The sequence below is a fragment of the Apodemus sylvaticus genome, chromosome 10 (assembly GCF_947179515.1).
Source record: "Apodemus sylvaticus chromosome 10, mApoSyl1.1, whole genome shotgun sequence".
NCBI classification, from domain to species: domain Eukaryota; kingdom Metazoa; phylum Chordata; class Mammalia; order Rodentia; family Muridae; genus Apodemus; species Apodemus sylvaticus.
This window is the reverse complement of record NC_067481.1, coordinates 69,442,711-69,469,830: the sequence shown is the minus strand read 5'-3', so window position 1 is coordinate 69,469,830 and position 27,120 is coordinate 69,442,711. Positions and strand designations below refer to the sequence as shown.

Genomic DNA, 27,120 nt, shown 5'->3' with positions numbered 1-27,120 from the left:
AGGAAGATTCCCTGAAATGGATGGAAGATTCCAGAAATGAGCAATTTGTAAGTTTTAGGCTGTGTTCTGAACACTGTGGTGAACCCTAATAATCCTGCAAATAACATAAACTATCCTTTCCCAAAGCAGACACTGTGTGCACACTACCCTTCTACCAATCACTTAGCCATATGAATTATCAGATGAACTGTGGCCAAAGCTCAGTTGGCTCCAAAGTACAAAACCAGTGACTCTAGTAATTTGGATATGACAAGAAAAGCTACAAAAGGCTTCTTTTAAGCCAAATTGTGAAGTTCTCAATTTAATACAGAAAGAAAAAATTCTTTGCTGACATTGCTAAGATCAAAAACTTATTTATTTATTTATTTATTTATTTATTTATTTATTTATTTATTATTTAATGTATGTGAGTGCTCTGTCTGCATGTACACATGCATGCCAGAAAAGGGCATCAGATCCCATTATAGATCATTGTGAACCACCATGTAGTTGCTGGGAACTGAACTCAGGACCTCTGGAAGAGTAACCAGCTCTTAATAGCTGAGCCATCTCTACAGCCCCAACAACAAATTTTTATTTAAACAAAAATTTGATTTTTTTATATTACATATATGGGCATTTTGCCTGTATGTATGTATGTCTGTGTACTACATGCATGGAATTCCTAAAGCATCCAGAAGAAGGCACAGGAGCCCTGGGAACTGGAGTTACAGATAGTTATAAGCTACCATGTGGGTGTTGGGAATTAAAAGCTATGTCCTACAGAAAAGCAGTCAGTGCTCTTAACCATTGAGCTATCTCTCTAGCCTAAGAATAAAAAATTTTTTTTCTTTTTTTAAAATATTTTTATTTTCTGTATTCTTTGTTTACATTCCAAATGATTTCCCCTTTCCCGGATTCCCCCTCCCCATATGTCCAATAAACCTTCTTCTCTCCATCCATTCTCCAGTCACCTCCCTCCTTTTTTTCCTCTGTCTTTATATTCCTCGACAATGCTAGATTAATCCTTTCCAGGATCAGGACCTTCTCCATACTTCTTCATGGGAGTCATTTGTTATGCGATTTGTGCCTTGGGTATTCAGGGCTTCTGGGCTAATTAATATCCACTTATCAAAGATTGCATTCCATGTGTATTCTTTTGTGACTGGGTTACCTCACTTAGGATGATATTTCCCAGATGAAACCATTTGCCTAAAAATTTTGTGAATTCATTGTTTCTAATTGCTGGGTAGTATTCCATTGTGTAAATATACCACATTTTCTGTATCTAAAGAATAAAAATTTAAAAATGATTTATATTTAAATTATATGTCTTTGTGTGTATTTTTTTAAAGATTTATTTATTTATTTTATGTGGGTACACTGTTGCTGTCTTCAGACACATCAGAAGAGGGCATCTGATCTCATTACAGATGGTTGTAAGTGACCATGTGGTTGTGGGATTTGAACTCAGGACCTCTGGAAGAGCAGTCAGTACTCTTAACCACTGAGCCATCTCTCCAGCCCCCTTTGTATGTATTTGTATATGAGTGTGGTATCTATAGAGGCCAGATGAGGTCATCAGATCCTCTGGAGATGGAGTTACAGATAGGTGTGAGCTGCCCAGAGTGGTGCTGGGAACTGAACGTGGGTCCTTTGCAAGAGCAGCAAGCACTACTAACCCTGAGCAATCTGTCCAGCCCCACAGCAGAGCACATTTGTCTAAAAAATTATGGCATATATGGGAAAAGTATATGACATATGGGGTTTGGCACCATTCGCCATTTTACACAATTGCCAGAGGAAGAGTAGAGTGGACAGTCCCTAGAATATGATCCCCGGGGATAAGAGGGCATTGTTGTATTGAGTGTAGATGGGGCATGCCCTGCTCTTCAGTAACTTTCCCCACCACACACTGGTCTTCCTGGGATATTTGGATGGAAGGAGCAGAGGAGGACAGAGCAAGCTCACTGGATACAGGGAGAAGATGGTGATGCTTACAAGAGAAGCGGGCAGAGGGGGATGCCACACCTCCGTCGTCTTCAGCCTGTGAAGCAGAGCATCGTACTGACGTCTGAGAGGATGTTGGACTGAGTGTTAGTGTGAAAGAAGGCTCTTAGCAAACAGCTCTGTGAGGGCCCTTGCAAGCTGTCCCTTCACAAAACCAGTGAACACAGTGGCAGAAATTGCTACAGTCTGTTCATTATCTGGAACTCCCTTGATTAACTGCCAAAGGCTCGTAGCAGTCCTGGGAGAATTTATTGAAGACAAGCAGTGGATGGCTGAGAGATGACTCAGATGAGTCAGTGGGAAAGGGTGCTTGCCAGCAAGCCTGATGACCTAAGTTCAAACCCCAGGACCCATGTGGTGGAAGGAGAGAACCAACTCTCCTAAGCAGTTCTCTGACCTCCATGTAAGCCCCATTGCTTTCCTGTACCCAACACAGACACACAGACACATAATGTGTGAGACACACACACACACACACACACACACACACACTTCTTTTCTTTTTTTAAAAAGGATCTTGCTATATAGACTAGGCTGGCCCGGAGCTCAGAGACCCTGTATCTGGCTCCCTAGTGCTGGGGTTAAAGTCATGTGGCACCACATCCATTGAAAGCTGCTGGTGTGTTTTACGGATCACTCTTCTACTTCCCCAACCCTGAAGACCCAATAGTCCACTTCACGTTTCTGTGGCATCTGTGTCCTGAACATTCCTGAATTTCATTCTGGAATAGTAATACAACATTTGTCCTCCCCTGGTGGTCTTCTCCCACTTATAATATTTTTGAGGTGCATCTTACTGTTGCGTGCAACAGCAGGAACACATTTGTTTTTTTTTTTTAAAGGTTTATTTATCATATATATATACGTACACTGTAGCTGTCTTCAGACACTCCAGAAGAGGGCATCAGATTCATTACAGATGGTTGTGAGCCACCATGTGGTTGCTGGGAATTGAACTCAGGACCTCTGGAAGAGCACTCAGTGCTTTTAATTGCTGAGCCACCTCTCCAGCCCCCACATTTGTTTTATATTCATGTATGTGTATGTGCATGTGCCTGTGTGTAGACATATGTGTGTGCCTGGCCTGTGGGGACCAGAAGTTCCCCCTATAGCTGGAGCTACAGTTGGCTGTTCACTGCCCTGAAATGGATGCTGGGAACCCGATGCCCATCCTTGGCAAGAGAAGGAAGTCCACTTAACCAGTGAGCTGTCCCCCTAGCTCCAGCAGCTTATTTTTATGGCTTAATAATATTCCGTTGTATGGAGACATAGCACTGTGTCTGCCTGTCCATTGGATGGTGAGTATCAATCATTTCTGCCTTTTGGTGGGATGGAATGATGCTGTGAACCACTGGGTAGCGTGGCTGTGTATATGGGTTTGCCTCTGGGGGTTTGGTACTTAAATTTTCTCTGCTCCTATCCTAACCTTCCAGACCACAGCAGCCTTGAAAACCAACAGCCAGAAAAACAGTAATAGTTAGCCATCAGGTATCCACTGGAGAGGGCAGAGGACTCTGAGCCATTCAGTTCCCAGGGCCCCGCCCTCTTCTTCTGCCTTCTCTAGCTGTTCTCTGAGTGCTCCTTCCTACCACAAGCTGCCTTTATTTGACCTGATTTGGAGAGGGCCCAGTGGGAACCGTTTTTTTCATTTGTATCTTTTAAATCTGGGGGACATTTGTCGAACGCAATTAGTGGGATTGCTGTCAGAGGCACTGAGGCAAAACAACAGGTTAATAAAAAACAAAACAAAACAAATTCAAGAGGGCACTGGGGACAGAGCTCAGTAGTGGGGCATTTGCCTGGCAAGCTCAAGGGCCTGGGTTCAAGCCTTTGCAAAGTTAAGTGAAAAGTTCAGAAAAGCAAGCTGGGTCATGAGATGTCACAGCAGGCTAATATGTGAGTGCCCAGGGACAACCCAGGACTCCTTAACCCCGCGCCCCCCCCCCCCCCCCCCCAGGCCAGCTCCCAGCAGGAAGTAAAGGCTGAACTGTCAACTGCCTGACTGACACTGAAGATATACATATCCTAACAGGTGATCTCAGGAAGAGATGGGGACACTTAGAGGATCTGCACAGTCCATAAAATATCTCTGTCTGGGTTGCCAAGGCTCAGTGAGCCCAGACTTCAGTGGTTGACATAAGGGAGAATCGAGGGTTCACAGAACCAGTTCAGACAAAGTTAAGAGCAAGCACCAACAATAACAAGTCCTCAGGGGGTGGAGTCTGAGTTCCAAACGTTGCCCTCTTGTCTTATGCAAATGTACAATTTATAAGGTGTGTAAACAAACAAACAAACCCCAAACTAAGTTCCAAAACAAACACTAATTCTTCTGCCAGAAAAATATGACCCAGTTACAGTTAAAAAAAAACAAAAACAAAAACAAAAACGTGAGTCAAAGAGTTGGCACCCAAGGAAACCAGGTGTCAGACTTACCAGAGACTTAACTATTTTCTTTTCTTTTTAGTTACCTGTATGCAGTATGCCTGTGTATGGGTATGTGCACAACAATCCAGAGGCATTGGATCCCCTAGGGTTGGCCTCATAGGAGGTGTGTTGTGGGAACTGGGAATTGAACCTAGGTCCTCTGCAAGAACGGTGAGTACTCTTAACCCCTAAGTCATCCCTCTAGCCTATTATTTTATTTATTTAAATAGGATATCACATAGCTGGCATTGAACTTGCTGTGTTGCTGAGGTTGACTTTGAACTCCTGATGCTCCTGTCTCTGGTCTCCTAAGGGCACGTATGCCACTCTCATGCTGGATAGATAAAGACATTAAATTAATTGTCTTAAATATATTCAAGCAACTGGAGGAAAGAAACTGTATACAGGCAGTTTCTAATTGGTGGCATATAGAAACTGTACAGTACCAGAGCTAAGGAGGCGATGGGTGGAGGAGTACCACACATTCAAGGCCAGCCTGAGCTACAATGTGAGGGGAGGAGCACCATGTATCAAGGACAGTCTGAGCTACAGTGTGGGTAGAAGAGCGCCATACATTCAAGGCCAGCCTTAGCTACAGAGCAAACTCTGTCGCAAACAAAAGAAAACAAGGAGAAACTAACGGGAAATTTGAGAACATCCTCTCACCAAGCAGAACACATTAATAAAAAGATGAAAATTATAAGGGTACTAAATGAAAACTCTAAGCTGAAAGTAACTAGTTGAGATGAGAATTTAAATGACAACACTGAATTTGAGGAGGTGGAAGAAAGACTGGAGGAGAAGAATCAGCAGCCTTGAGATCATGAATTTGAGGGTCAGAAGGAGGAAAGAGGAGGGGAGCCACAGAGACTCATGGGAAACCACCAAAGCCAACACATGATGACCAGACCTTCAGAAGAGATAAAAAGAGGCGGAATATTTGACTGTCTACCTATCCTGTGCCTATCACCTATTTATTAATCATTCATCTATTATCTATTAATCTATCAATTACCTATCATATCTCTATATAATTGTTCTTCTATAACTTCTTCCAGCTGTTTACTTATCTTATAGTCTATCTATCTATCTATCTATCTATCTATCTATCTATCTATCTATCACCTATTTATCTTCTATCTATCTACTCATCTGATCTAGCTATCATCTATCTAATCATCTGTCTGTCTGTCTATCCATCCACCATCTTTTTTTGGGTTTTTTTTTTTTTTGATTTTTGTTTTTTTTTGAGACAGGATTTCTCTGTATAGCCCTGGCTGTCCTGGAACTCACTCTGTAGACCAGGCTGGCCTCGAACTCAGAAATCCGCCTGCCTCTGCCTCCCAGAGTGCTGGGATTACAGGTGTGCGCCACCACCGCCCGGCTCATCCACCATCTTTCTATCTGTTCTAATCTCTTTTTTTTGTTTCTTGGACAGATGTTTGGACCAAAAGCAATTAAGAGAGGAAAAGATTTATTTAGCTGGCACTTCCTGGTCACATTTCAGTATTGAAGGAAATCAGGGGGAGCAACTCAGTTTCTTGAAGCAGAAACCATAGAAGAATGCTGTTTGCTAGCGTGTTCTCTGCTTTCTTATATAGCCCTGGACAAACCACGTAGAGATGGTGTTGTCCACAGTGGGCTGGGCCCTCTTACATCAACGAACAATTAAGACCATCCCTCCATAGACATACCCATAGGACAACCTGATCTGTGTAATCCTTCAATTGAGAATCCCTTAGATGACTCTAGGTTGTATCAAGTTGACAGTGTGTGTGTGTGTATGTATGTGTATATATGTATGTATGTATGTGTATGTATATATATGTATATGTATGTATGATCTAGTATATCTGTCTTGTTTACACATATCATCTAGCTATGCTATGTGTCTACCTATGTGTCTATGTATCTACTTATTTATCTCTGCATATAGATAAACAAAACAAATGTGGCAAAGTACTAGCAATTGGAGAATGTAGGTGACCATCTTGGAGTATGGGCTGGATGTTCTTTCAGTGTCCCTGTGTTAGAACAGAAGTAATGTGTGGCCCTGACTGGAAGCAGGGCATGAATAAAGCTTTCCTGCTATTTTACAAACTGCTTGCACCTTCTCTCCTCTTCCAGTTCTTTGAATAAGATGCCCAGAACCTAGAAATTATGGTCCAGATAGCAACTTCTGGAAACAATACCACACACAGTATGTGCATGCACAGCGATACATGCTGTAGACTCCGCGTGTCCCAGCTGGGAATGAGAGATGATGGAGTCTTCTCCATTCTCAGGTACAGTACTCCCCCAATGGTGCCACTCACCTTGGGTAGGGAGGCTCGGGAGCCAGAGCTCTGTGTGGTCATGGTGAGCACTGTGGTGATGCCCAGTCCCACACGGGCTGGTGCAGCATCCATGTTGATCCAGAAGGAGATCCAGGAGAGGATGACGATGAGCAGGCTGGGGATGTACATCTGGATCAGGTAGTAGCCCATCTGCCGCTCCAGGTGGAATCGGGCCTCAATGCAGGTGAATTTACCTGCAAGGAATGATAGCAGAGCCATGGGGCATGCGAGGGAGTAGTGGGGATGTGAGTGTCAGTTTGGCTGGAGTCCTGGTCCAGTCCCAGGCTATCTGTGTCCACAGGCAAGTAAGTGGCTGAATTGTTCTGTGCTTCAGTTTCTTTAGGGTGAATAGGTTAACACAGTTGGCTGTCCACATCCATGGGTTCCACGTCCATGGTTTTATCCAAAGTGCAAGTAGAAATGTTCAGAAGTTCATCTCCCCTGAGACTCTGCCCCTGCCATCACATCCCAGACAACAGGTGAGCATCTGTCTCCACAGCATTTATGCTCAATTAGACATTGTCAGTTATCCTGAGATAATATATTCAGAAGGATGTGCACAGGTCACATACAAACACTGCTCCACACTATTGAGGGAACTTAAACATCTTTGGGTCTAGGTATCTAGGTTCTGGAGAAAACCTCTTGAAAATACTAAAGGATGATAGAAATAAAAAAAAACACACTTAATATGCATACTCCTAAATGTTACATTTACTTATTCATTTGTGGTGTGTGTGTGTGTGTGTGTGTGTGTGTATGTGTGTAAATGTGCATACTCATGCACAAGTGGACGTGTGCATACCATGGCCTTTGTGTGGAGGTCAGAGAACAACTTGTGAGAGTGAGTTTGTCCTTCCATGATTTGGGTCCTGAAGATGAACTTGTGGTGGTCAGGCTTGGTGGCAAGGCCCTTTCTCCTCAGAGTCCTCTTGCCAGCCCTCATGTAGTGACTCTAATGGTTTTTGTTGGGTGAAGTGAGATGATGCTTATGAAGAACTACGACCATTATCACCATTATCACTAGTGTCATTATAATTATCACCATAGCTACCCTCATTAACATTACATCACCCTTATCATTTAACATCAGTATCAATATCACCATTATTTTAATTATCACTCCACCACCACCACAATCACCACCACCACCGCCGCCACTGCCGCCGCTGCCACCGCCACCATCACCATCACCACCACCACCACCACCACCATCACCATCATCCTATTTGCTAAGAGACAGTGTAAGTGGAATTTCCAGACCCTTTTGCTCTGGTGTCCCCAGATGTGACTTGATTCTGTTACTTCTTGCAAACTTTTTGTTTGATGACTCTTCTTTTTGAGATGTTCACATCCACACTCTTGGATGCATCTTTCTTCCTAAGCATTTCTCTTTCTCTTAACTCCTGGGTTTAAAAATGGTTGAATCAACCTCGGATCTGCATAAGAATCTGTGCTGACTGGTCTTGTGTCAACTTGACTCTCAAACTAGAGTTATCTGAAAGGAGGGAACCTCAGTTGAGAAGATACTTCTATAAGATCTGGCTATAAGATATTTCCTCCCTCCCTTTATCCCTCTTTCTTTCTTTCTTTCTTTCTTTCTTTCTTTCTTTCTTTCCTTTCTTTCTTTCTTTCTTTCTTTCTTTCTTTCTTTCTTCTCTCTCTCTCTCTCTCTCTCTCTCTCTCTCTCTCTCTCTCTTTCTTTCTTTCTTTCTTTCTTTCTTTCTTTCTTCCCTTTTTGATTTCTCAGGACAGGATTTCTCAGTGTAAATAGCCCCGCCTGTCCTGGACTTATTTTGTAGACCAGACTGGCCTCAAACTTACAGAGATCTGCCTGCTTCTGCCTCCCGAGGTGCTGGGGTTAAAGTCATGCACCACCACTGCCCAGCTTAAAGCATTTTCTTAATTAGTGATTGATGGGAGAAGGCCCAGCCCGCTGTGGGTGGTGCCATCCCTGAGCTGGTGGTCCTTGGTTCTACAAGAAAGCAGGCTGAGCAAGCCATGGAGCACAAGTCAGAGAGCAGCACCCCTCCCTGGCCTCTGCATCAGCTCCTGCATTGAGGTTCCTGCCTGCTTGAGTTCCCATCCTGTCTTCCTTCATGGATTAACAGTGATGCGGAAGTGTAAGCCAAATAAACCCCTTCCTCACCAACTTGCTTTTTTGTCATGGTGTTCTTTCTGTCCCAGCAATAGAAACCCTGACTAAGACAGATTCCCTTTTGTTTGTTCCCTCTTTTCTTATATGAAGTGTTTCCTATTCCCTACAGCAAAGTTTAAGCTGTCTATACTGTCCTGCCCAGTTTACCTCTGCCCTGTGTCTTTCTAGCATCTTCTCTCTTTCCTTACCCTAATGGTTACTCCCTGTCACCCAATTTTGTTTGGAGCATGCCTTCCCCTCACCCTTCTGAGCTTTGATCTTGCTTTCCTTTGAGCTTATCTTTGCTAAGAACTCCCTCTCCTTCCTAGGAAAGGAAAAGAAAAGAAAAGGCCTTTCTTTTTGTTGGGCAGTTTCTTCACAAACTGACAAAAGGTCCTTTTCCTCCTTGTGTTCTCAGCTTCACTCATGGGATTCCCCGAGCCTTAGGTCACAGAGCAGCAGGTGAGTGACTGTCAGTCACTCTCTCCTCCCCTCCCCTCCCTACTCCTCTCCTCTCCTCTCTTCTCCTCCTCTCCCCTCACTTCCCCTCCCTTCTCCTCCCCTCCCTTCCCCTCCCTTCTCCTCCCCTCCCTTCCCCTCCCTTCTCCTCCCCTCCCCTCTCCTCTCCTCTCTTCTCCTCCTCTCCCCCTCCCTTCCCCTCCCTTCTCCTCCCCTCCCTTCCCCTCCCTTCCCCTCCCCTCTCCTCCCCTCCCTTCCCCTCCCCTCTCCTCCCCTCCCTTCCCCTCCCTTCTCCTCTCCTCCCCTCCCCTCCCTTCTCCTCTCCTCCCCTCCCCTCCCTTCTCCTCTCCTTCCCTCCTCTCCCTTCTCCTCTCCTCCCCTCCCTTCTCCTCTCCTCCCCTCTCCTCTCCTCTCCTCTCCTCTCCTCTTCTATGCCCTGCCCTCCTCTCCTCTTTTCTCTCCTCTTCTCTTTGTTTTTTGAGACAGGGTCTCACTATGTAGTCCTGGCTGTCTTGGAACTCACTATGTACATCAGGCTGTCCTTGAACTCACAGAGATCTACCCGTCTCTGCCTCCAGAGTACTGGGATTAAAGATGTGTACCACCACCAACCGCCTTCTCTCTCTCTCTCTCTCCAAGGGTTTCTTCCCCCCCTTTTTTTTGTTTGTTTTTGTTTTTTGAGACAGTGTTTCTCTGTGTAGCCCTGGCTGTCCTGGAACTCACTCTGTAGATCAGGCTGGCCTTGAACTCAGAAATCCGCCTGCCTCTGCCTCCCAAGTGCCTCCTTTGGGAGTGCACCACCACCGCCCATTCTTTCTCTCTTTTGCGCTGGATTGTGCAGTATATCTCCTCACAGCCATGTACACTGGAACTAGGACATGCTTGTCTGAGGGAAGGGTAAAGTTCCTGTCTACTGAAGTAAGTGATTAGGAGATTTCCTGGGACCCTGTGTGGTCAGGGCCCTGTCCATCTTTGTCCCCTGTCCACAGGGCCACACTCAGGACTGTAAATATGAAGAGGGGAGGAGGTAATGAACAGGAAAACTCCTTGTACATCAGACTCCTCCCACCTCCTGGCCGCTGTCGGCGATGCTGCTGCAGGCACAGGACAGCAAATGTGTCTCTGAAATCTCTGCTTCACTTTCCAGATGGATATACAGAAGTGGATTGCAGCATTCGAGTGTAGTTTTCAATGGATGAATAGAGAAAATGGCAGAGTATTGGCCTTCAGAATAAGAAAATCGGGCAGAGGAGCCAGTTTAGTGGGTGGAGTACTTGCTTGGGTGAGCAGCCATAACCCCCGTGCTGAGGAGGGTGGGGCAGATGGATCCCTGGAGCTTTGTAGCCAGCCAGACTACCCCAATTGTGAGTCCCAGTTTTAAAAATAAAGTGGGGCAGTGACAGAGGGAGGAACCTGGCATTCACCCCTGGCCTCTCTCTGTGTGTGCAAGCAAGGCAACACACTTCTCCTGCCCCTCTCCTCCACTTTCTCTTCCTGGACCTGCCACCATCCTATAGCAGACATGCCTCACCTCTGCTCAGCCGGGTGTGTGTGTGTGTGTGTGTGTGTGTGTGTCAGACACAGCTTCTTCCCAGCTCGCCAGCCCCAGTCGGCTTGCCCCCTCCCCACAGTGTGTGCATGAGCTGGCTTCCCATCTGAGATGGGGTATGTATAGTTTTCCCTGGTCTAACTCCAGTTGCTTTCCTGAATTCAGCCTCTCCCAGCACAGGCTAGACCAGGCATGGATGACAGAGAGCTGTACTGACCAAGTATTTGTGGCTCTAGTAGTTCTCCACCCACCACGGCTCCCAGTGAATGGACTGGTTTCTTTCTTCTTTTCTTTCATTGGATATTTTCCTTTTTTTACATTTCAAATGTTTTCCCCTTTCCAGGTCTCCCCTCCAGAAACCCCCTATTCCCTCCCCCTTCCCCTTGCCTCTATGAGGGTGCTCCCCCACCCACCCACTCCTGCCTTCCAGCCCTGGCATTCCTCTACACTGGGGCATCTAACCCCCTCAGGCCCAAGGGCCCTCCCCACTGATATCCAACAAGGTCATCCTCTGCCACATATGAGGCTGGAGGCATGGCTCCCTCCATGTGTACTATTTGGTTGGTGGTCCAGTCCCCGGGAGCTCTGGGGGTTCTAGATGGTTGATATTGTTGCTTCACTCCCCCATGGGACTGCAAACCCCCTCAGCTCCTTTAGTCCCTTCTCCAACTCCTCCATTGGAGACCCCACACTCAGTCCAATGGTTGGCTGTGAGCATCTGCCTCTGTATTTGTCAGACTCTGGCAGAGCCTTTCAGGAATTATCCATATCAGGCTCTGGTCGGCTCTGGTCAGCAAGCACTTCCAGGCATCCGCAATAGTGTCCGGGTTTGGTGACTGCATATGAGATGTATACCCAGCTGGGGCAGTCTCTAGGTGGCCTTTTCTTCAGTGTCTGTTCCATACTTTGTCTCCATATTTCTTCCTGTGAGTATTTTGTTCCCAAATGGAATGATTTCTAATGGTTATTAATTACTGATCAGAAGCACTCCCTCCCAGCCCCCTCTTGCTTGGCTCCGAGGCAAGTACTTTATGTCTTCACTATCAGAAATACATGTTTCTGTGTGGCAGAGTCTACCCTCCATTACCAGTTCCTCGGCTTGCCTCAGCAGTAGGACCCTTACCCAGGGTAAGGACAGTTTACTAGCTTCCCTTGTAATTAGGTGTGGTCTACACTTAAGTTAACATTCCCAGGACTCCCAGAAAGAACTTCTTAGTGGCACACCTTCCTTGTTGTTCCAAACCTGTTCCATAACCACCATGGGAATTAAACACAGACCCATTCTGTGGCTGGATGAACATCTGAACTGACCTGGGGACCTGGGGACATTATGGCCACTTACCTGTGTTGTAGTGCTTGGTGCAGTATCTCAGGTCTTTTTCTTCCTTCAGGATAAACTGAGGCAGGGTCAGTCCATCTGCCACCTGCACAGCTCCTTGCTCCTGCCACTCAAAGATGAGGTCATTCATGGTATATCCAACTGGAAGAGACCGGAAGAGGGGGCCAGTCAGCATGGACTCAGCATTACACTTTGGATCAGAGGCTGGGCGGAACCCCAGATCGTGGTGGAAGTTAGGGGGACCCCATTGTCTTTTCTTCTTTACCTCTGTAAGAGGGGAAACTTGTTTAAATTAATTCTCCAGCCCTTCCACCTAGGTTTGTCCTGGGGTTCCGCCCCTCACTATATGGCAAAGGATGATTGGCACTTCTTGCACACGGCATCCCAAAGCTTCCTTTCTGTTTATTCTTTTTCCCTACAGGTTTACCTCTGAGGAGTAAGTCTGTCACATGTGCTCTCAAAGAGAAGAGCAGGTGGCTCAATCAGGACATTTTTGCCTTAGCACCAAACTCTTTTATTTTTTGGGACACGGTCTCATGTAACCCAGGCTAGCCTTAAACTCCACTATGTAGCTCAGTCTCTCTTGAAACCCCCAACCCTTCTGCCACAGCCTCTTGTGGTGTACACGACCTAGTTCTCTCCTGGCTTGTATGTGTGATATAATGTGAATACGTGTTCACTTGGTTGTGTGAACATGTGTGTGTAAGCCAGAAGCTGAGAGCTGATGTTGGGTGTCTTCCGAAATTGTTCCCTACCTCATTTATTTTAGAAAAGATTTTTTTTTGTATTTTCATATTGTGTATGTGTGTGTGTGTGTGTGTGTGTGTGCATGCCACACACAATCATGTAGATGGCCAGAAACCAGAGGTGTTAGATTTTCCTGGAGCTGGATTTTCAGGTGGTTGTGGGCTGACCAATATGGGTGCTAGGAACTGAGCTTGGGTCCTTTGCAAGAGCAGTGTGAGTTCTTTCTTTCATGTTTTATATGCATTGGTGTTTTGCCTGCATGCATGTCTATGTGAGGGTGTTGAGCTGCCATGTGGTTGCTGGGAACACAGGACCTGTGGAAGAGCAGCCAGTGCTATTAACTGCTGAGCCGTCTCTCCAGTGTGCGCCTTTTGTTTTTGAGACAAGGTATCTCACTGAATATGGAACTTGTTGATTCTGTTAGCTTGGGTGGCGAGCGTGTTACGGAGATCCGCTCATCTCTACACCCCTAACTGTGCCTGTCTTTGACATGGCGTTGGGGATCCAAACTCAGCTTCTGATGCGTGTGTGGCAGGCATTTTATCGGCAGAGCCTTTTCCGTGTTCTGGTCTCAGCAATACGCTCCACTAGTTCCCCTTCGCTGGAGTGACCTGTGCTGCCAGTTGCCCCCCTCCCCTGCGGAAGCGAGCACCCTCAGAGTGAGATTTCCCTCACCCATCTCCCTTCATTCCATCCAGGCAGGCACATTTACAAGGGTCTTGGCACAGTGCCTCCTCCCGGGAGGATGCAGCTGGTGACAAAGCCTGGGCCCCAGCAAGATGGGGGAGGTGGGGAAGGGGAAGTTATGTTTCTAATGTATTTTCTCAAACCCCTCACTTGGCATGCGGAGTTATAAAAGTATTCTCCGGGCGGGTGGTCTATCGATTAGGGGATTTCTGCCTGGCAACGGGTAAATAGGAGTCTGGCTCCTTAAAAAATTGATCTGAGCTGGGCAGTAGTGTCACATGCCTTTAATCCCAGCACTTGGGAGGCAGAGGCAGGCAGATTTCTGAGTTTGAGGCCAGCCAGGACTATACAGAGAAACCCTGTCTCGAAAAAAACCAAAGGGGGGGGGGAAACCCCAAAAACCAAACAAAAAAAATTGATCCGGACTCACAGCTTTCCAGTTGCATGATACATGTCTGTACATCCATTGGGAAATTCTTCAGGTCCATGGGGCAGGCCAGCGTCAGGGTGATTCTGGGAAGAGAAAGGATGGGGGTTGATGCTGGGACTACATTCAGGGTGTCTGTGCCTCCATACTTATGCTGGTTGAAATCATTGTTCTAGGGTGGGGACCAGTGACCAGGGGACTGGTGCTCATAGAACACATGTGTACATTTCCAAACACCTGGCATGGGAAGAGGAGGTTTAGCGATGGAAAAGAGGTGGCCCAAAGTCACCAGTCAGAGGGACTTCTGCTTTTTTTTTTTTTTTTTTGAGTCATCTTGGATGCTATAGACCCATCCAGGTTGCTAGGGTGCCAGGTGCTGCCCCCACACTCCTCCCTCAGGTTTTCCACGGAGTCCCCAGCCTCAGGTACTTCCTCCCATGCTTCTGCTTTAAGTCCTGCACACGGCTCTTGGCTGCTCCCGTTCATACACTGGGCCTGTCAGAAGTGAATTCAGAAATGTCCCCCCACCCCATCCCTGGCTATTTCCACACAACTGACTCGAATCTGTGAGTTCAGGCAGGGACAGGGGGAAAGCAGCAGGCCAGTTATCATTTTATAAAGGCTGCAGCTCCAGAGCCAGGGGGAGCCCTTCTGTGACATCCCGGACTGGCAGCCCAGGCTGTGATAACCACCTTGGGAGTCTTTGTTCAGGCTGCAGAGGGAGTGGAGGGCCCTTAGACAGTCAGGCTCTCTCTCCGACGTTAGGGACACCTATGTAGGAAAGGATAGGCTGGGTCTGCGCTGAAGTCACATGGATCCAGCGTTTGCACACTGAGCCCATTGGCTCTGCGGTTGGCTGGCGTGCTGTCTGTCCCCATTGTCCCTCTTCCTTGTGGTACTCAGTTGGGCATGTCTCCACAGAGCACAGCTCCTGCCACCTCAGCTGCACACCTGGCCCCTTGTGAACTTCCCTTTCCACTCTAAGGACAGGACAGGAGCAGGAGGGGCATGGGGAGGAGGAGGGAAGAGAAGGGATGGAGGAGGAAGAGGAGTGAAGGGAAAACCAGCTGGCCCATTTCTGAAGATAAAAGCTCTGAAGTGGGGCAGCTGTCAGGACGGGTTAATTTCCAGATGCTGAATGTCCTTGGGACCATCACTTTCTGCTGACCTGTCCTTCTGTCAGCTTGCACGGGGACTTGGTTTTTCCGGAGACATGAAACTGTCCTGGCAGCAGTGAATTCCAGGCAGAGGTGACCCTCCCTCTAGCAGCCCACCAGGACCTTGGTGACCGACTTCATGTCCTTCTTCATCGAGATGTGGCTGGTAGGATGGAGTCAGTCAGCAGAGTGTCTGCTGCCCCTCAGTGGTGAGGGTTCCAGGTCCCTTCCCGACAGCCTGTGGGGGACTAGGTCCAGTTGTCTCCGAGGGTCAGGGTCAGCCCAGCCTCCTCTCTTACTAGAAGCCCTGCCCCATCTTGGGTATTTAAGGCTCTCTGAATGGGAGATAAGACTTCTCCCTCACTGAGGAACTGAAGGTGGGGGAGATAGCCATTTAGCACTCGGAAGCTCTTGTCAATCTGAGGACAGACATTCATTATGATGTATTGATGTGCAGATGAAAGTGGTGGCTGGTGGCCATTCTGATGCTCCAGAAGTCCTGGGGCCCAGCCGGAAAGCTGTGGCTCTTCTGGTGCTCCAGAGGGCAGGGGACTTTCACTAGTACCCCATCAGTACCTACTCTGACAGGAACCGTGGGCAATTGGCCAAGTTTCCTACATTTTCACATCCTCGCTTCTCTGATTTACACTCTGGGCATCATCAAACCTAGTTCATGAGTTATATAATGGTATACTACACGAAAAGTGTTCTTCTGCGCCATCTGTTTTCCAAGCTGCCATAGTTGAGAGTGAGCTCATGTCTCTACTTCCATTGTCCGTTGTCCCCGAGGTCTGGGCAAGGAGATGAGGGACGAGGTGTGCGGGTGGCAGGGAGTGGGAGTCACAGGACACTCTGAAAGCTTAGCAATTAACCAGTGTCTACAGGATATAACCAGGAAGGGGGAGGGCTTGATTCCCCGAGGCTTACTACAGGGTGAGTGGGATTCCAAGCAGGGAGGCAGCAGCCCTGACTTATCCTTGTGGGCTGTGCCATTTACTAGGTGGGCAAATAAATTTGCCACCAAGTTGCTATGTCTTGTCAAACTTTGTTCCTCAACCCTTGCTGCTGATGGTGTCTGAGAAGTCTGTTTTGTCTTTGGTTGTAATACGGTGTGACTTAAACTCCACCTTCCCTCACAAGCCTTTCCCACCCCCTCTCCTTGGTTCTTGATGAAACCCATTCCTGGGGTCCCTGGCCTTGTGGTTGGCTCCGGAGCTCACCTGATGCTGTAGAGGACGTTGCCGTTCCGGGAGATTCTCAGCAGTTTGTTGTCCGTGGTGATCTCGTGGAAGTGGGCCCCCTTCTCATTGGCAAAGAACAGGTCAGGCTTCCAGATGGAATCCAACATGGACGGGTCCAGATCCAGGGAGTCGTCGGGGTATTCGTTGTAGGCCAGACGGGGGTCGTTCCACTGCTGCCTCAGGAAGATGTTGACCCTGTAGTCCTGTGGCCCAAGACAGCAGTGGGGGTGGGGTTAGGCTCCAGGTGCCAACTCTCAGAGGACCCTCTGCTTACGGTTCATGGGCCCTAAAGCCTATCCTGGAAGATACCGAGTGTGGCTGCATGTCTGGGTACCAGGGACCATCCTCGGCTAAGTACATGCAAATCTGGACTTTAGAAGAAATGTTTTCTTTTGAAGGGAGTTTAGCTGGTGGCTCACGCCTGTGATTCCAGCACTAGCCTGATGAGGCAGTAGTACTGCCATGAATTTGAGGCCAGTCTGGTTTACACAGCAAATTCTGGATCCAGACTTCAGAGCATGACCCTGTCCTAAAACAACAAAGAAACAAACCAAATCAAACCAAAAATAAATTAAAAATAAATTTCAAAGATTAATGTAAAAGATCTGTTTTTATTCAAAATTAAAAAATTCTTTTTCTTTCTTCCTTCCTTCCTTCCTTCCTTCCTTTTTTCCTTCTTTCTTTCCTTCCTTCCTTCTTTCTTTCTTTCTTTCTTTCTTTCTTTCTTTCTTTCTTTCTTTCTTTCTTTCTTTCTTTCTTTCTTTCTTTCTTTCTTTCTATGTTTAGCACACATGTGGTGGTCACAGGACAGCTTGTGGGAGTTCAGCTTCCCTTTTACCACGTGGGCCCTGGGGACTGCGCTCAGGTCACCCAGGCTTGATGACAAGCATTTCTATCTACTGAGCCATCTCTCCAGTCCGCTGTTTTTATCTTCCTGTTATTGTTTGGTTTCATTTACTTGCTACTTTTAGGTGAGGGGATTTTTATTTTATTTGTTTGAACATGTGTATACACGTACATATATGTGTACCACATGTACGCCTGGTATCTGAAGAGGCCAGAAGAAGGCACACTGTTGTACCCCCCTCAACTTCCACTTTTTTTTTTTTTTTGAAACTGGACCTCTCTGTGTAGCCCTGGTTGGCCTGAGACTCACTCTGTAGACCAGGGTGGCCTCGAACTCACAGATATCCACCTGCCTCTGCCTCCTGAGTGCTGGAATTAAAGGTGTGTACTGAGATGATCAGTTTACTCCTCCACAGTGTAAATAAAAAGGTACGAAAAGAGAAGTTCAAGATCTTGTAGAGCTACATAGTTGGGGGCCATGCTGGGATGCAGGCAGCTCCATGCAGAGGCAGGGCAGGTCCTGCTGAAACCTTGTTCAACTGCTTTTGCTGACCATAGAATCTGAGAGGCCATTTCCTTTCCGTTCACACCTGGGAAAGCTGTCAGGAAACTGGGCAGATGTAGCTAAGGAAGATTCCATAAGAAGAAGATATTTCAAGTAGGAAATCTTTTAGGAGCTTGAGAGTTACACTGGCTAAGAGCACTCGGGGCCCTTCCAGAGGACCCAGGTTCAATTCCTAGTCCCCACTTGGCAGCTCACAACCACCTGTAACTCCAGCTTCAGGGCAATTTGATATCTTCTTCTGGTATCTACCAGTTGCACCTACCAACACACACACACACACACACACACACACACACACGCACAAAGTGGAGTGTTTTAATTTGCAGGAGAGGTAGTATAAACTTGTAGCCCTTGAATGCAGCAGCACTGTAGACAGAATTTGTAGTGCATTTCTGTGTCTCAAGGCAAGGGGCAGAGCATCAGGGTTGGGGTCTCTAAAGGGCATCACTGTCCCAAAGATTAATGACCCCATCTGACTTTTGATGCCAACCTTTAGGAAGTAACACAAACACACACACACACACACACACACACACACACACACACAGAGCCATACTCATACACCCTCCCCACCCCCACTTATGTGTGGGAAAACTCTGCTAATTAAGATCAAAGTCAGCATGATGGATAGATAGCCTCTGGTGCAAAAATGGGAGACTCCCTTGTTAGCAGACCTTGCCCTGGGGATTCTAAGCACCCCTCCCCCACCTAAGGAATGTTATGCCGCTTCAATTAGTTTATAGGATCAATTTCCTTTCTCCTGATTAAACTTGTTCAGCCAGCACCTGAGATTCCTAAAATGCTTCCCCATGCTAACGAGGTACTCCGGGTACCCTAAACCCCCAGCCAATGACCTTTGCCCATCTTAGATATCCTTATCCTCAGTCCCCCAAAACTTTTTTTTTTTTTTTTTTTTGAAATTTATGTATTATATGTAAGAACACTGTAGCTGTCTTCAGACACCAGAAGAGGGCATCAGATATCTTTATGGATGGTTGTGAGCCACCATGTGGGTGCTGGGATTCCAACTCATGACCTTCAGAAGAGCAGTCGTGCTCTTACCCGCTGAGCCATCTCTCCAGCCCCCCCCAAAACTTTTATAAGTTTTCATTCACCCTAAGTAAAGTTGGTCTGCCTACGGACAATGGTTCCGGTGTGATCCTTCACTGTATGTACTGATAGACCCTTGTGGATTGTATCAGCCATCGGTCCACAAGGGCGCGGAGACCCACACCCACATACCCACTCCACATGCACCCCTCTCCCCGCAGACATCCCTGCACACACTCTAGAGATCACTCTTTCCCGGAGGGAGCCATAAAAGGAGGGTGCCCTGTCCGTTCTCTTGGGGTGTGGCTTCCGAGCCCTCGTTAGTCTTGATCAGCCCCCCTGGCAGGGATGAATGAAAACAGATGACCTCGCTCGGCCGCTCCACCCCTGCCCTCGGCCTCCCGCGAGCTTCATTCTGGTGGAAATATCGATAGCATCATAAAACGTTCCAAAGCATTTTATAGGATTTTCCTATAATTTAATTGCAGCCCGTTCCTCAAGCCCCATAGAAGGTGACATTTGGTCTCATAATCTCAGGTCTTATGAGTCCCATGATGGAGGCTAGGCCTGGATATTGTTGTTTAATTTTTTTTTTTTTTTAAAGTTGTGGAGCTGAAGAAATGGTTCAGTAGCTCAGAGCACTGGCTACTCTTCCGGAGGACTCCGGTTCCATTCTGAGCATTTACATGGAAGCTCACAACCATCTTTGACTTTAGTTCCGGAGAATTTGACACTCTCTTATAGCTTCCATAGGCCCACACACACAGACATATATGAGGTGAAACACCCATACATATCAAATAAAAAATTAAAAAATTTAAAATTAACATTTGTTTAATTTGTTTACCCCCTCCCGTGAGTGTGTGTGTGTGTGTGTGTGTATGTGTGAAGCATATGAGTGAAGACGTGGAGGTCAGAGGTAAGTTCTTTTGTTTCACTATGTAGGACTCTGGACTTGAACTTGGGTTGTCAGGCTTGGTGGCAAGTGTCTTTAAGAGCTGTCTCACCAATCCTGGATGTTAGGTTTTGTTTGTCTTGCATTGGTGGTGGCGTCTCTGAAGTTGGCTCCTCCTCTCCTTCTCCTTTGGAGCTTACTCAGAGTGTGTGTGTGTTAGAATGGGGTCTGAGAAAGTCATCTGGAAGTGACCAGGCTAAGAATGGTTGGGCAGAAGAAGTTTCCAGTCCCCAGATCCCAGCTATACTTTAGATGTTCCTGCTAGTGACATGTCAAGATGTTCATGTAGCTTCGAGGAAGAAAACGAAGTGACATTTCTTAAAATGTTTTCCATACTGTCACACACATTTACTTCTCACAAATGCTCTGAAAGCAAACACCCAGATTCCCACAGCAATGGGGAGAACTAGGCTTGAAAAGGCATATGTCCAAAAACAGGACTCCTGGGTTAGAGAATGTGGGGCTGGGACCGCATTGACCAACCCTCTGGAGAACACTTGACTTGGATAGAGGATGTCTGTTCTTGTTTTGGATGCTCTGTTCTTGTTGCTTGGCAACATCTGTGAGCTCGGCTTAAGTCCTGCTCTCTTTGGGAGCTGGATGCAGTAGGTATCCCTAGGATTCTTGCTGAACTCCCAGAAGGAATCCTCAGAAACACTGGTCTGAGTGCTTCCTCCTTGAGAGTGGCTCCTCCCTCCCCCAAGCATGATTGGCAGCAGTTGGGAAGAATGATGGCCTCATGCCTTTCCACATCATCTCTGCCACTCCTAATGGTAGGTCCTCACCTACTTTCATGTTTTATCATTTTCTTTCTGCAGAAGTCATACATGTAAATAAAGAGAAAGGCACATTGTTTGAAAGAAGGAAATATGTCCTGATCTCATTATGAAAGGACCAGTGAGAGTCAGAGCAAGAGACTGGGACAGCATATTGTAGGGTCCCTGATGCCTGACAGCTTCTCTGGCTGGCGGCCTCCAGCTCCTGACAGCTTCTCTGGCTCCTGACTTCTCCCCATGACCATTGGCTCCTCCTAGATTCTACCTCTCAGACAGGTTCCACCATGGTGCTTTCCATCTTGGGGCTGGTCAAGAGTTGTGGGAACTGCAGCTCAGAAGGCATGAACATGACTGGTGCAGTGGGCTGAAAGCCAAGTGCTGCTTTGGTTTCTTAGTCTTACAATTTGCTAGCTTGGTGTCTTACACACGTGGAGTGCATGTGCAAGTTCAGGGGGTCACAGAGGCAACAGTGGAATTCTCTAACCCAAGACTTAAGGTCCTACATTCTCAAAGGCAGCTCAAATCCCCAAAGTGGGGGCTATTCAGAGGTGTGGTCCAACCATCTTCAGCATCAACTCAACCATCTTGCAAGACTTGAGATTTCCTGACACTAATGATTTTCAGTAATTAGGCATCCAGTTGCTTTGTTTATAGGACCAAGGAAAGACATTAACTCACCCATCTATCTATCATCCATCCAACTGTCATCCATCCATTCATTATCCATCTGTCCATCCATCTACCCATCCATCTATCTATCCATCATCCATCCATCTACCATCTATCCATTCATCATTCATCCATCCATTATCCATCAACCCATCATCTACCCTTCCATCATTAATCCATCTATCCATTCATCCATCCATCTGTCTATCTGTCTGTCTGTCCATTCCATCCGTCCACACATTTGAAGGCTTCCTACTTAGAGTTGTATTTCCCTCTCTTTTCTTCCTTATGGTGTCTACATTCTAACTCCTAATAAGCTCCTCTAAATTCAGAATTGTGGCGAAATAGGAAGCTCAAAATATTTGAACAGGAAAGACCTCAGAGATTGTGAAGGTTGTGTTATAGGAAAGGAGATATGGAAGGCAGGAGACCTGCTTGCTGTTGTCAGGAGCAAGAGACATAGGAATAATGAATGGATGGAAGAAGCAAACTTAGGTTTCTAATTTTTTATGTGTAGCTCAGGTTGTCCTCAAACTCTCCATCCTCCTGCCCCAGCCTCTTCAGTGTTGGATTATAAGTGTATGATGCTGTACTTGGAGCCATGCACCTTTTAAAAAGCAAACATTGCTTTATTACTTTATTATGTATGTGTTCATATGTATGTGCACACATTAAGGCATGGGTATTGAGGTTAGACAACAACTTTCAGTAGTTGGTCCTCTCCTTCTGTTCAGGTTCTGGGGCTCTCACTCAGTGTGTGAGGCTTTGAGACATTTGCCTTTACCACCAGAGCCATCTTGCAAGCTCCTGGTGCACATTTTGAAGTCCTAGCTTTCATTCTCAATTTGAATTTGCTAAATTCAGTTTGACTCTTGACGTTGATTGGGCTGAGTTGGATACAGGCAGGCAAGTGGGCAGAAGCAGAAGCAGAAGCAGGGCAGAAGGTTTTGGTTTCTGCCTTCAGAGAACTCAGACTATCCAGCACACAAGGCAAATGGTGGTTACAAATATCTACTATTGGAAACTCAGAGTATCAGGGGTCTTAGATGTGCTAACAAACTTATCAGATGCAGACCTCGAATCACAGATGAGAAGGTGGCACTTTCGACCTTTTGTCTTTCCTCCTGAAGCTGGCATCTCAGAGCAGCTCTCATGATGAGATAAGGACAGTAACTGCTTATGGCATCTGCTTAGCCTGGCAAGAAGCCAACAGTGTGTGAGGACAGAGGCAACGTGGGAACCCTTAGAGCAGCCATGAGGGACGGGACCACAGCTTCAGGGTGCTTAAGATTAGAATGAGGAAAGGCAGGGGTAAAAGGAATCTCACATTGAAAAAACCTATCGCAGACAGAGCTGTGTAGGCAGGCACACTCATGTTTACTCAACCTAGCATAACAACAGCTTTCCCTTATTGTGGACCTATTGTGAGCCAGGCATTGTGTCTAAGACTTCTTTTTTTGATTCTGAGAATAATCCTGTGGCATAAGTATTTTTCAACCTGATTTTAAAAAAGTATATGTATGTATTAGTGTATGTGTTTGGGGGTGCACATGTGCGGTCGTTTGAATGACAAAATGTCCCCCACTGGCTCAAGTGTTGAACACCTGGTTTCCATCTGGTGATGCTCTCAGGGATGATTATGGAACCTTCACAAAGTGGGGCTTTGCTGGAGGAAGTATGTCACTGGGCTATGAGGCTTTATAGCCTGGCTTCACTTCCTGTTCTCTCTGCTGAGTGTGACGTAATGTGCCTTCCTCACTGTGATGGACTCCATATCTCTAGAACTGTGAGACAAGACACAGTTTTCTCCCTGAAGTTGCTTCTTGTCAGGTTATTTTATCATAGTGACAGAAAAGGGATGAGTACAATGTGTGTGTGTGCAAGTGCAGCTGTGTGTGCAAGTGCAGCTGTGTGTGCAAGTGCAACTGTGTGTGCAAGTGCAGCTGTGTGTGCAAGTGCAGCTGTGTGTGCAAGTGCAACTGTGTGCGGAAGCCAGTTATCTGCTGCTTGCTCTCTCTGTCTCTCCTTCTTCCTCTCCCCCTCTCTTCTCTCTCTCCCACTGTCTCTCCTTCTCCCTCTCCCCCACTCCCTCTCTCTGTCTCTCTCTCTGTTTTTCTCTCTCCCCTCTGTCCCTCTGACTGTTGTTTACTCTTTGAGACAGGATCTCTCATTGGTTTGAAACTTGGCAAGCAGGCTAGACTAGCTTACCAGGGAGACCTAGGGATTCACCTGTCTCTGGCTTTTAAGATGTGTGTTCTGGGTACTGCACTCAGGTCCGTGTTTGTAAGACAGGCACTCTGAGACTGAACCCTCTTCTCAGCCCTCAGCATGATTTCAAAAACAAAGGAGGTTTAAGGAGATAAGTGTGCTCGAATCAGAGGGTTGATAAAGAAGGGTTGAGGGGGTGGAAGTGCCTAGAGTTTGAACCTGGTTTGTCTGATGATTCACTTTCTTATTAGATAAGAGAAAAAAGTTAAGGCATATGAAGTAGGAATCCAATTGTCTCAGTTTGCTGTTGATTTGAATCTATACATGAAAATCCCAAAGACTCCAACAAAGGCTATTGAAAGTGATAAATGAACTCAGGGATATTCGCTGAGAAAACAAACAAACCAACAAACCCAGCATAGCATTCTGCTCACAATAGCTACACAATGAATCAAAAAAGGAAACCTTCCAGGCAGTGGTGGTACACACCTTTAATCCCAGCACACGGGAGGCAGAGGCAGGTGGATTTCTGAGTTCGGGGCCAGCCTGGTTGGTCTACAAAGTGAGTTCCAGGACAACCAGGGCTATACAGAGAAACCCTGTCTCGGAAAAACCAACCAACCAACCAAACAAACAAACAACCCACCAACCAACCAAACAAACAAAACACCAAAAAACTGAAACCCTAGGAGCAGGGAAGAAGCTCAGCAGATTGCTTGCCTAGCATACACTAAGCTCTGGACTCCATGTTTGGCACCATATAAACATAGTATGGTGGGACACACCTGTATCTTCAAAACTAAGGAGACAGGGGCAGGAGGATCAGAAGTTCAAGGTTGGGGCTAGAGAGATGTCTCGGCAGTTCAGAGCACTGGCTACCAGGTAGGGAACTGCATGTGGTACTTAGACATACCTGTACATAGACACATTTATACACATAAAATAAGTAAATTATATTAAAAAAACCCCCAAAGAATTTCAAGGTCATTTTTGGCTACATATGGAGTTCGAGGACAGTCTGGGCTCCATGAGACTCTGTCTCCTATACAACTCCTGCCTCCCCCCTCCCAATTCGGGTTCTAGGAATGTGAAACTCAGGATGTGAAAGGCCTCTTCAATGAAAATGACAAAACTTAAAAAGAAGACTTGATACTGAAAGGCAGAAGGAGCTCCCATGTCCACAGATGGAAAGAAGCATTGTTAAAAGACTCCCACCACTGGAAGTATTCACAGATGCCCTGTAACAGTCACAGGAACAACAGAGACATGCTTCACAGAACTGAAAAGAAATAATTTTAAGATTCACATGGAGGCACAAAAGCCCAAACAATCTTGAGTGGAAAGGACAAAACTGGAGTCACGGAACCTGGTGTCAAGACATCCTGCTGATCAGTAGGTAAAGACGCTGGGACACCAGGACAAGAGCGGATGCTGAGATTCATGAGGTGAAACACAGCACGGGAAAATAAATCCAGCATCTTCAGCCTACTGTTTTTTATATAAAGATGCCAAAAACCAGATATTGGAGAAAAGACAACTTCATCGACAAGTAGTGTAGGGGAAAACTGGACATCCAGAGAAGACTGAAATCTTACTGTGTATCTTTCACTCTGTTCAGAAAACTGCCTCAAAATAGATAAAAACCCTAAGACTTTAAACTACTAGAGGAAAACCTTGGGGAAGTACGGTCAGATGGTGGCTCAGGCTGTGGTTTTCTGGGCAACTCCAAAAGCACAGGAAACAAAAGGAAGAACTAACAAACTTAAATTAAAAGGCGCAGCAAAGGAAACTGTCCACGGAATAAAGAAACACACAGTCTGGGAAGTGCTCTGAACCACTGAGAAACATGCCTAGCTCCTGGAGAGATGGCTCAGTGGTTAAGAGCACTTACTGTTCTTCCAGAGGTCCTGAGTTCAATTCCCAGCAACCACACGGTGGCTTACAACCATCTGTAATGGGATCTGATGCCTTCTTCTAGTGTGTCTGAAGACAGTGACAGTGTACTCATCTAAATAAAAATAAATAAATGTTTAAAAATCATTGGCATCATTCACAACAGAGGGAGCAGGAGCCATTGCTGACTGTTGCCTGCCTTTGGGACCCTCTCCTCCTACTGGGCTGCCTCATCTAATAGGAGAGGATGTACCTAGTCTTACTGCAACTTGATATGCATGCCAAGGCTGTTTGATATCCATGGGAGGCCTCCCCTTTTCTGAAGAGCAACAGAAGAGTGGATTGGGGAGAGATGGGAGATGGGAGGGGAGGGCTGGGAAGAGAAGAGGGAGGGGAAACTTTGATCAGGATATAAGTAAATTAGTTAGTTAGTTAGTTAATTAATTAATAAAAATCATTGCCATCATTTCACACATGTATTTCTGCTGGAAAGAACTGTGGTGACTTTAGTCTCAACTACGTATTACATACACATGGTCCAGGAAAGCTAAACAGATTTCCCAGGATGCAAAGCAATTCCATGACTGAGGCAAGGCTTGCATGATGTGATGTTAATGTTAATCATCAGCTGGACGGAATCTAGAATCATTTGAGAAACTGGCCTCTGGATGTGATGTGGGGTATTATCTTAATTGTGTTGAGTTGGTACTGTCCACCATGGGTGGTACCATTCTCTGTAGAGGAGATCCTGGACTGTATAAGTGGAAAAAAGGAGCTGAACACAGCCAGCATTCACTGCTCTCTGCTTCTTTCTCTGCTTAAAATTATTTATTTTTAATTATGGGTCTGCGCATGTGCCTGTGTATCTGTATATGCATATCTTGCATATGCAGTGCCCATGGAGGCCAGGAGAGGGTGCCAGATCCCATGGAACTGGAGTCACAGCAGGTTGTGAGCTACCATGTGGGTGCCGAGGACCAATCCTGGGTCCTCTGTAAAACCAGTTAAGTTCTCCAAACCACATCTCTGCAGTCCCCTTTCTGCTTCTTGACTGTGGTTATATTGTGTTAGCTGCTTCAAGCTCTTATATTGCCTTGCTTTCCCCCCGCCGTAGTAGATTACACTTTTGAATTTTGAGCCAGAATAGACCCTGTCTTCTTTAAGTCTTTCTGTCAGAGTATTTTATCACAGCAATGAGAAAATAACTTCGATGCATTGTCATTTGACATCCACCGTACTTCTTTTCCTACTTTGTGTAACTTTAGAAGCTGTCTCACGGTCAGGAGAACTTGGTTCCAGTGAGTGGCAAAGCTGAGATTTGAACCCAGTAAGTTAGTTCTATCCAAGCATTTAACCTGGCTCTCTCCGAATTCCTGACCAGTAGTCAGTGCCATCGGGTATAGCATGGAAGTGTCACAGAGGTCAAAGGACAGGAAACTTCTGCCCCAGCTCTCTCAGTGTCCACTTTCTGATTTGGCTGAAGAACAGGGCCTACTGTGTGCCTTTATCCTGTGCAGAGCTGGTGGAGTTAACTCCATTCTTTCTTGGGGTCCCCTCAGCCTTCTTGATAGTTTCCAGTCGAGAGTGTTAGAGGCATATATCACTGTTGTTCCTGTGCTGTCCCCTGTCCAGAGACCCTACCTGAACTTGATCTCCCTCAAGGACA

At 46.4% G+C, this 27,120-nt stretch overlaps 1 protein-coding gene across 2 annotated transcripts in view; it reads right to left on the bottom strand.

Annotated features, from left to right (window-relative positions):
• Nucleotides 1–27,120, bottom strand: part of Glra1 (glycine receptor alpha 1) — a 95,110-nt gene that overhangs the window by 6,727 nt on the left and 61,263 nt on the right. For both annotated transcript variants that reach the window (XM_052195739.1, XM_052195740.1), the window contains exons 4-7: nt 16,472–16,695; nt 14,098–14,180; nt 12,237–12,374; nt 6,729–6,943 (exon numbers count right to left, since the gene is read on the bottom strand). In XM_052195739.1, the coding sequence (XP_052051699.1) occupies nt 6,729–6,943; nt 12,237–12,374; nt 14,098–14,180; nt 16,472–16,695 (660 nt within the window). The remainder of the gene's footprint in view (nt 1–6,728; nt 6,944–12,236; nt 12,375–14,097; nt 14,181–16,471; nt 16,696–27,120) is intronic.